Source organism: Pteropus medius, unplaced genomic scaffold (assembly GCF_902729225.1).
Source record: "Pteropus medius unplaced genomic scaffold, Ma_sr-lr_union100, whole genome shotgun sequence".
NCBI lineage: Eukaryota > Metazoa > Chordata > Mammalia > Chiroptera > Pteropodidae > Pteropus > Pteropus medius.
The window spans coordinates 3,312,429-3,323,140 of record NW_024352784.1 but is presented as its reverse complement, the minus strand read 5'-3'; the positions used below and the strand labels follow the sequence as shown (position 1 = coordinate 3,323,140).

At 47.6% G+C, this 10,712-nt stretch overlaps 1 protein-coding gene across 1 annotated transcript in view; it reads left to right on the top strand.

Annotated features, from left to right (window-relative positions):
- The window catches only part of ARAP1 (ArfGAP with RhoGAP domain, ankyrin repeat and PH domain 1), a 61,755-nt gene that overhangs the window by 18,119 nt on the left and 32,924 nt on the right, over positions 1 to 10,712 (top strand). The window contains 2 exon segments of the mRNA XM_039847962.1: positions 3,656 to 4,053; positions 4,056 to 4,203. Coding sequence (XP_039703896.1) covers positions 3,699 to 4,053; positions 4,056 to 4,203 — 503 coding nt within the window. The 5' untranslated portion in view covers positions 3,656 to 3,698.

The window sequence follows — 10,712 nt, the reverse complement described above, 5'->3', positions numbered from 1 at the left end:
ATATATACACACACACACACACACACATATATATATATATATATATATATATACATATATATATGCCTTATTGTTAAAGTGTATAGCTGAAACTTACTGGATTTTGTTAACTAAAGTCACCATAAAAAAAATTTTAAAAAAAACTTCACATATCACATAGTTCAAAATTTAGGTGATAGAAAAAGATATGGAGTGAAAAGTCTCCCCACCAGCCAGAGGTGGGTTTACAGGGAGCCGATGGAACTTGATCTTCAGGCTTCTTTCAGGGTGTAGGGACAGGCCCAGGCAGTGTGTGCCTATGGTCATGTGTTTTGTGTAAAATTTTATAAAAGTAAGATAATTCCTTTTTAATTAAGAAAAATTTTAACTGAGAAGTAATTGACATATAACGTATTTGTTTCAGGTATATAATCTAATGATTCAATATTTGTGTTTATTGTGAAATTAAGATATTCTTGTATTCTTTTTCTTTTTTATAGCTTTATTGAAATATAATAGGCAATTAGTTGCTCATATTTACATTGTACAGTTCAGTGAGATTTTTAAAAAAATTATAGTTGGCAAACTTTGTATTCTTTTTCTTAAAGGCATCCGAATTGTGTAAACTTCAGGCCCTGGCTTTGCATCTGCTCTCTCCTGTCCTCTTGGCCCTCATTTTTCTTTTTTTAGCAAGAGAAAATAACCAAATTTAATACATGTGTATATATGGGAGCCCTGCATACGTGATCAGCCCTAATTTTTCCTCCTCAGAGGCAACCAGCGTTACCTTGTCTCCTATGTATCTTTTTCAGAGATATTTTATGCGTTTACCAGTAGTTGCATGAAGATCTGTTCTCTTCCTTTGTTCCTCCCCCCCCCCACATAAAAGGCAGAATGTTATGTATAAAGTTCTGTACCTTTCTTTAGTTATTTAACAGTATCTTAGAGATCTCTTATCAATGTTACGAGTTTCCTCATTTTATATAGCTGTTCAGTATTCTACTGTATGACTACACTATAATTTAGCTAACTGTTCTCAGGTTTATGGATGTTTTAGTATTTTCTGACCTTTTGTTCTTATACACAGTGCTATAGCCATAACCGTCTATATCTGTCATTTTTAACATGTACCAATAAGACTGCAGGGTAAGTATCTGAGGGTGGCTGGATCAAAGGGCAGCCTGACTTAGAGTTTTCACAGCTATTGTGGCCTTGCCCTTCCCAGAGCCACTCTCATCTGCTAGGGAGGGGAATGCCTTACCATATCACCAGTTAGTGTGGGGAGGTTTAGTTCCTTTTCATCTGTTTAAGAACCATTTATTTTTCCTTTCTGTGAATTTCTTTGTTCATATCCTTTGCCTATTTTTCTGTTAGGTTATTCATCTGTTTCTTATTTTTAGGTGCTTTTCAATTTTTAAGAAAATTAGCTCTGTGTTTGGGATATGAGTTGCAGATATCCTCTACTTTGTCATTTATCTCTTGGCTTTTGCTTATGGTGTTTTTTATCATGCAGGAATGTTTGATTTTTATATAGTTGAATATTTTACTTCTTTATTCTTCTAGGTCTGTATCATTTCTAAAAGGCTTTTGCTCTCTGAGATAATTTTAAAAATCCTTTTGTGGTTCTATTTTTTTATAATGAAATCATTGCTTTATCTGTAATTTAGCCTGTCGTAAGGTGTGAGGTAGAGGTCCAACTGAGTTTGTTTCTAGATTGCTCCACAGATGTCTCAGAAACTTAATAATCCATCTAGTTTGAGTTCCTTTGATTGTATACTAAATTCTTATATGTATTTGGGTCTATTTTTGTATTTTCTGTTCTATTTAATGGATCTGTTTGTTCAGATTCTAGTAACATGTACAGTCATGGGGTATGGGTTCTAGAACCTCCCTCGGATGTCAAAATCTGTGGATGCTCAAGTATCTTATTTAAAATGGTGTAGATCAATGCATACAGTTGACTGTCTGCATCTGTGGACTCCCAGCTTGATCAGAAATACAGAAGGCTGACTGTACTGTTTTAATTACCATGGCTTTGTATGTTTTAATATGTAGTGAGACTGATTCTCACTCTTTACCCTTCCTTTCCCTCACCCCCTGCTTCCAGAATTTTCCTGGATCTTCCTACTTGTTTATTTTTCCACATGAACTTTAAACATGAGCTTGTCTAGCTCAAAAAAATTTTCGTATGTGTACTTAAGAGGATTGTGCATATTTATAAATTAGAGAGAATTAATATCTTTATACTGTCTTCTATCCAGGAGTATACTGTGTCTTTCAGTTTGTCCAAGTCTTCTTTTTGTCCCTCAGTAACACTCCAAACTTTTCGTCTTATAGATCTTATACATTTTTTTATTAAGTTTATTCTTGGTGTTTTATATCTTGTGATGCTATTGTAAATGGGGTCTTTCATCTTGGTTTCTACCTGGTTATTGCTTATAAGTATTGATTTCTGTTATATTAATTTTGAACCCAACTATCTTACTAAAATCTTTTATTGTTTGTAATAGTTTCCCAGTTGAGCGTCTTAGATTTTCCAACTCAAAATTCGTTTTATTGGTGACTAATAGATTATCTCTTCCTAATTTTTACACTTCTTGTTTATTTTTGCTCTCTAGAACTTTCAGAGCACTGTGAATAATGATGATGATGATGATGATGATGATGATGATGATAATGAAGATAATGAAATGAATATCCTTGTCTCATTCCTGACTTTAGTGGAAGTTTTTCTGTTGTTTTCCCATTAAACAAGTTTTTAGCTTTTGGTTTAAGGAAGGCTCAATATATTTCTATTTTAGTAAGATTTTTATTTGTTTAAGTATACTGGATATTGAGTTTTATCGTATGCCTCTTTAGTATTTGTGGAGATGGTCATATGACTTTTTCCTTTTGATCTATTTATCACCTTTTCTTTGCGTCATTTATTTCTGGATTCTTGTCAGACCAGGAGCTCTTGAGTGTAGGGATGGGACCTGAGTCCCCACTGCCTAGTGCAAGGCTATTTTGATGAACAAATGAATGAATGGCCTTTCCTATATATTACTCCCTTTCCCTCTTGGTGGTGGGAGGGGTTATGCACAGGACCAGAACCCCAGAGGCTGTGTGATGCTTAGTTGACTCACCTCCTGGAGCATTCCACTTCCTCCAGGGGCATGGAGATGGGGTGAGGCTCAGTCCCTATACTGGGCCTGCTGGGGGACCAGCAGTGGTATCAGTACCCTCAATCGCACTCATGTTCGCTAAGACCCTGGGCCTGGCCCTCAGCTGGGAACTGGTGACTCAGAAGAAATTGGGGCCTTGCCTGGGTCTTACAGAAGGCAGTAGGGTGTGTGCCAGACACAGCTAATGGCCAGCCTTGCAGCAGTGGCCAGGACTGTGGATGAGGGCGGGTGGTGGTACCAACTCTGGAGGTCCTAGAGGGCCTCTTAGAGGAAACATGAGCTGGATGCTAAGTGGCCACAGGGATTAGGGTGGGGGAAGGGGTGGCTGAATTCAAGATGAGGGAAAAGCCTGTGTGTTCAGAGACCTGGCATTACTTGCACATGCGGCACAGGGGAAAAAGCTCAAGGACAGAGCTTGACCCCATGGTATGGGAGAGCCACATAAGAATGCCGATCAGGGAACTAAATCTAGGCAGCTATTCCTCTGACCTGTGCCCATCTGTCTATTCCAGATCTGGACAGAGCCCTGCTGGCTGGCCTCTGCTGTCAGGAACCATGGCAGAGGCCGGGGATATAGCACTGTCGGTGGCCGAGTGGCTTCAGGCATTGCACCTGGAGCAGTACACCGGGCTCTTTGAGCAGCATGGACTGGTCCGGGCCACAGAGTGCCAAGGCCTCAGCGATGCCCGCCTGGTGGACATGGGCGTGCTACTCCCTGGCCACCGACGCCGCATCCTGGCTGGCCTGCTTCGTGCCCATGCGCCCCCGGCCCCCGCACCCCGCCCCACCCCACGGCCCGTGCCCATGAAGCGTCATGTCTTCCGCTCACCGCCTGCGCCCACCACTCCACCTGAGCCACTGCCCGTGGCTAGAGAGGACGAGGGGTTACCCACTGCCCCACCCATCCCACCCCGAGGAGCTGCCTTCCACCTGCTCAGCTTTTCACCCTGTCCACGGCTGCCAGACACTGTGTTCACTCACTCACTGCTAAGCGGCATTTGGCAGAGCTAAGTGTTCCACCTGTGCCCCCTCGCACTGGGCCCCCCCGTTTGCTGGTGAGGTGAGTGGCTGCTGTACAGGGTGGGAGGTACATGGGTAGAGGACCCTAAAGAGTGGAGGGGGAGTTTGTGGCCTTTGGCACTGGAGTAGGAAAGGCAACTGAGTGGAGGGAACAGCATGTGCAAAGCTCAGAGGCAGGAAGCACCTTGCGGGTCACTCCGGGCAGACGATGTGGCTGAACTGTTGGGCGAGTGAGGGTGAGGCTTGTGGATGGTGCTGGTGGGATATACTGTAAAGGCCTGGTGGGCAGCCAGGAGGATTTTAAGTAGAATGGTCTGATGAAAGCTGAGTACTACAAAGATGACTCTGGCTGCTGACGAGGCTGATGGGGGAGGATGCTAAAAGACCAGTGAGAAGGCACAGGGCCAGGTGAGAGGCCCCCACTCAGGCTGTATGAGAGAAATAGGCAGATTAGAGCAAGATGTTTCTCGAATAGACAGGACTTGGGGACAGCCTGGGCGTGAGTGGATAGGGGATGGGGAGCCACAACAGTGTCCAGGTTATCGTCTTGGGTGGACAGTAGTGCTATCACTGGTCTGGAGATAGGGGATACAGGAACAGAAATGAGTGTGGGGCAAAGTCTGGAGTTCAGGTTGGGGCCTTGCAAGTGTGAGATACTGTGGGGCATTGGGGTACGTTCTGGAGTTGGGAGGTAGCATGTGGAGGAAACAAGGGCGCCTTGGATGATCTTGCTATGGGGGAGTAGGGACTGCCCAGGACTTGGTGCTTGTGTTTTGTCTTCCCTCTTTACACTGCTCCTGCCACATGTCACCAAATCCTAGGGATGCTTCTCAGGACTCATTCTACTTGCCCTCTCTCAGAACTGTTTTCTCCCCTCCTGGTTTCTGGTACTCTTTGTTTTCTTAAGTTTCCTTCTACTTCTGTGGTTGTTCCATTTTAACCTCCTTCATGTGTATCCTCCCTTCCTCCCCTTGCTATGGTGGCCAGTTGAGAGGGAGCATCCCAAGCTGGGACTGAATATATGTTCAGGGGTGTAATGGAGATTTATTGCAGCACTCAGACCTAGTCAGCCTAATCTGAGACAGCTTCTTGGAGGAGGACGGGATATGCAGAGAGAGGTCTCCTGGTCCCTATTTTGGGGCACTGTGCTGAGTTCTTTGCTTACATGATCTAATTTGATCCTTACAGCAAGTCTTCTGGGAGATTTATGTCCCATTTTCAAGCACAGAAACTGAAGCTCAGAGAAGGAAAGGGAGCATTGGCTGGATCCATGCCGAGTACATACTTAAGGATCCCCTGTGGGGAGGGTCTGGGAGGTTTTCCCCATCCAAAGAGGGACATTAAGTAAGGGGCCTTGAAGGCAAGCCAGGGCTGTGGTGTTTTGAGATCTGATTGGTAGAAGAACAAAAAGAGTTTGTGCCTTTCCTGGATTCACACAACTGGGAACAAACAATACTAGAGTCCCCAAGAAGCCTGGCTTGCGGACTGTGTTGGAATTTTCTGGTGCCATTGCGCCCTCTAGTGAGTATTTTCTTCTGTGCAGGAGTAATTTCTATTTTCTTTCTGTCTGCCTGCCTGTCTGCCTGCCTGTCTCCCTGCCTGCCTGTCTCTGGTGGGTGGGAATGCGTTAACAAGAGCAGGAGGTAGGGCCCTGTTCACAGGGAGCTCACAAAGGCTTAGGAGGCAAACCCCCCAGTGGGAGAGTAGGAGTCTGGATTCCTGCTTCGGAGGCAGGATACCTGGGGTAGGCCCAGCTAGCTGTGTGCCTCCCATTATGAGTTGCCCTTCTGGGCCTTCTCCCCATCAGTTGCCCTCCTTGACCCTTCACGGCCCTCCTGGTACTGACATTTGAGTTCAGGAGACTTGTTGGGTATAACAAAGGTCCTGTCCACTCCCCAGGGTAGAAGCCCCCACTCTTAGAGCTTCTGTCTGAACTTAGCTACTTAGCCAAGCTCTGGGGGAGGCCAGGCTCCCATGGTGAGGAATCTGGCCTTTTGTAGCTAGAGGACCCAAAATTCATTCCATGCTGGGAGAATTTGTAGACAATTATTTCTCACAATTTGGACTATTCATTGAGGCAGAATGTGGTGAGAGGTGAGCTGCCAAGCCTGACTTCCTGTGTCCTGGGGCCTTTGACATTCAGAATTGTGGGCATCTATAGTCCTAGTGCTGTGGGCTCCCAGGATGTACCAAGTATTTTAAGCCCAGTGGTAGAAAAACTTACAGCAAAACTTACATGTCTCATGTACATGTACCACACAAAGGCTGGGCAGGGTCAGGGCCAGGATAGAGCCTGACTGGCTACCCATCCCCTCACAGCCCCTTCCTATGACCCCAGACTTCATGGTGCACAGTGGGAGACTGCTCAACCTGGCCTGCTCTTGCCCCCGTTGCAGGAGTCCCCGCTTCCTGAAATGGCCTTTCTTTTCTTACTTGCACCCTCTGGTGATGGGGATCTCACTCTCTCAATCTTAGGCCTCTTATGCCAGATCTGTGGTGGCTGAGTGAGCATTTCTGCCTGGCCCCACCCTATCACCAGGCTCCCCAGTGGAATTTAGAGTTATCTGCTGTGTGCTCATGTGTGTATTCTTGAAGTAGTGACTCCATGTGAGGGCATGCCTGGACAGTTTGTGCAAGCTGCCGAGGTAATAGTGTGTTTGTATTTACACATCTGCCCGGGTTCTAAGGGAGGTGATGTGTGATCCTAATATGTAAATGTGTCTGGGGATTTATGCCATTTCAGTGGTGGCTTACTGTGGTATGTGTGTAAGTTCACTGGGCCCCTGTGCCCATGTGTGTTGGTATATTGGAGTACAAGTCCATTTTTGAGTATCCATGCAATGGGCGGTGATTTAGTGTGTGTAGTATTTATGTAGCATCAGGTATGAGCCAATATGTGTATGTGTGTGTGCAGGTGATGCTAAGAGGACTCCATTGTAACATCAGCTCCATTAGGGCCAAGATCCTTATTGATTTTCTTTATTGCTGAATCTTCACCATTTGGTTCAGTGCCAGGTGCCTTATAGGCACTGAGAAAGTGTGTTGTGTGAGTGAACAGATGAAGCCTGCATGAGCTTCTGTACTGCAGGTGCTGAGCACATGTGTTGCCTATGCTGATTCAGCAGCAGTGAGTGCCCTCAGTGCCCACAGGACACTGAACAATAGGGTTAAAGGGTGTCACCCCAGACGTCTTGGAAAGAGAAAGGCCTTCAGAGGAGGCAGGCAGAAATTGAGCAGAATAGGGTCCCTTCCTCCCTGCCCTAGCTGAGTCAGGACTCTCAGAACTAGGCTTACCATTCTGCCTGGCCTAGGAGGACTCTAGTTCACTCTCAAATGGTCTGTACCCCCACCCTTATTTAAGCCTGTGATAGGGAACTTGCTGACGAGTTCCAGAGATGCCACGAAATTTGCTTAGAGTCACATAGCCCAACAGAGGGAAGCTGATGTTCAGACCCTGCTCTTGGCCTGGGGCCCAGTCTACCTAGCTCCAAGCCTCGTATATGTGAACCTTCTGAACCTGCTTCCCTGAGAGTGGCAGACAGGTCATTTCTGATCCAGGGTTCCAGGGTCACTCCACAGAGCCTCTCCTGGACTGATCTGGGTCTGTTTTTTTCCTCTGGTGCTTGGATGCCTGGAGATACCTCATGATGATAGATTATTTATCAAGAGGAGGCAGCTGTTAGCTGGAGTCACACTGCAAGGCTTCCTACCTGTGCCCTTGACTGCCCTGCAGCCCATCCAATCCCTGGTCGTCCTGGAGGCTGATCACTTGTTGCTAGGACAGAACTTGCTCCTTTCAAAGAGCTTCTTTTCCAGCCTCTCTGAGTTTCCTCTTTCTCAGCTAGGACCAGGGCTTCCTGGGCGTCCACTCTGTAAGTCCCTGCTAGAAGGCACGGGGGTGGCTTGTCCAGTTCCAGTTTGGGGTTGGGGGGATGGCCTAGGGGCGGAGAGGAAGTGTCTGCCCCAGGGGATTCTGGGTGACTTTTCTCTCTTTCTCAGTCACTGTTGTTTTCAGGAAGTATATGTTGGCCAGGGCTGCAGGGGGTGGGGGAGGTGGAGAGCAGGAAGCCAGGGGAGGCCAGAGCTGGATGCAGACACATACACATTCACTCACTCACTACTCCCTGACAGATCTGCGGTTATACATAGAGACACACACTCAGACAAGTGATCACAGACCCTCGGAGACACAATCGTAAGCACACAGCGCCACACCTGGACTCAGACACGGCCTCAGACACACCCAGGGATTAGGGGCCAGGCTGTCTGCGAGACCAGCCCAGGTTGGACACTGGCTGTCCGGGCAGACACAGCACACTTAAGTACACACTGGGCCTTCCTGGCCGGAGCTGTGGGAGTCCTCAGGCTCAGGACCCAGCAGGCATCTGAGGGTGAGCACTGGCTGTCTGCGGGCAGGGCTGGGCTGGGAAGTGGGGGCAGGATGGGGCGGGGATGGGGTGGGGAGTGGGAAGTTCCCTCCTGAGGGCCTGGGAAGGCAGGAATCACTGTTTGTGGGTTTATCACCTCTGGGATGTGTTTTGTGGTACTTTCCTCCCTATTCCTTTTTTTACTCTCAGACTTTTCTCTTCTCTTTCACTTTCTCCACATTTTCTGTTTTTCCTTCTGCCCTTTTCTTTTCTCCTTTTCTTTCTTCCTTCCCCCTGCCTTGGGCTTTCCAGTTTCCATCTCCCGATAAGCTTGTCTTCTGGGTCCACTGAGAGCCCACAATGCCTGTTTGCTGGGTCATACAGACTCCTCCTCTGTAGGGTCTCTGCCCTTCAGGGACCTGGTACTGATCTCATTAGTTCTGGCTCCCCACACCCCACTGAAGATTCTCCCAGGAGACTTAGGCGGGCTTCTCTCAAGGTCAAGTTCAAGGGTACCATGTTTCTGAGCAGCTCCTACCTGAACCCCTCTGCCTTCCCCCTTAGTCCAGGATGATAGGAAGACTTTCCAAGGTCTGGCACTTAGATGGTCTGGTTTCTGTCTCTCCTCCCGCTGCTACCCTCTGGAGCCAGCACAGGATCAGGCCCAGGAAGCACATAGAGCTGCCATGGGAGACCCAGGCCTCTGCCTCCTCCTGCCCACAACAGCAGGGCTGGCCTGTAAGAAAGTTCTGTATAAGCCTGGTAGTAGACGTGCCATGAAGGAGCTAACAGGCTGTGTGAGCTTAGAGGAGGGAGCAATTGGGTGGACTTCTTGGAGGAGGAGGCATGTTTTAAGCACAATGGAGTTGGTGATCTGAGTCATTGTGGGGAGTAAATGAAAAAGGGCCCCCAGCAGAATACCTGACACATAGTGAGTACTTAGCAAGCGGTAGCTCTTGTTCTAGGAAGAAGTGCTAAGAGATGGGTGAAGCCTTAGTTTTGAGAGTGGATGCCAGGTTAATCAGGCTCTGCTCTGTGGAGGGGTGAAGGAGTTGCTGACCTCCAGTGATCAGGAGGTGAATGGAGTCGTGATCATTCAATCATTCAGCACACTTGTTGAAGTTCCTCTCTGTGTTGGGTGATGCCATTACATGGAGAGAGATTGGCCTTCTGCACAGCGTATGCAGAAGCTGAAAGGCATGTTTCAGACATCACATCTAAGCAAGTGAAATGCCAGGAAGGGCTCTCTGTGCTGTGGCCTGGGCAGAAACAAACAGAACAAAACCATTCTAGTGGGGCTGACCTTTGGATCTCATGATGGAGAAGGAAGGACAGGGGCAGCTGTAGAGGAAGCAAGAAGCATAGGACTGAGGCCTGGGCATTGTTTAGCCAGGGCGCGAATGAGGAAGTAGGCAGTTGGGAAGGTTTTCTAGTGGGTAGGGGAGATCAGATTAGGAGAGGGTTGTGTCCAGATCACTAGGCCTAACCCCACCTTTTGGTCCTGCTAGTGAGAATCTAGGAGCTGGGATTGGCCTGGGTCCCTCTAAGGCCTGTGTAACATGTTAGGGGGAAGGGCCTGATTCCAGGACAGGTGTAGGGTAGGCCTGGATCCTTGGTCCTATGTCAGTTCAGTGCAGCAAACATTGACAGACACAACTATACTGGGTAATCAGAAGTGTGGAGGCTAGAGGAGTCCCAAGGAGGTCCCATCCCAGCCTGGGACATGAGGGGAGGCACAAAGTAGAGCCTCTCTCTAGGGAGGGAACCCCTCTGAGGGGAAGGATATATGATTTGGACCTCTCGAAGGAGAAGTAGGATGTGTTCAGACAAGGAGGGGTATTCCAGGTGGATGTAACAGCATATGCAAAGGCCTAGAAGTATGCATTTATAGAATGCAGCTCAATCAAAGATGGCTGGAATGTGAGTAGAGGATGAGTTCAAGGTCAGCCTGCCCTTATGGTGAAGCCTAGTTCTTTTTGCCAGAGATTGATGTAGACAGAAAGATATGGAGGCAGAGTCAAGGGCCATCCTGGAGGAGGAGGCTATGAAGCAGGTTCCTAACCCAGCCTGTGGGGCCTGAACCTCCTTTAGCCATAGCCAGGGTGAGAAAGTTGTGCTGATGAATGTGGGAGTATATCTCCTTGCTGAGTGATCAGTAAGCTTGGAAGCAGATCGGAGAGGA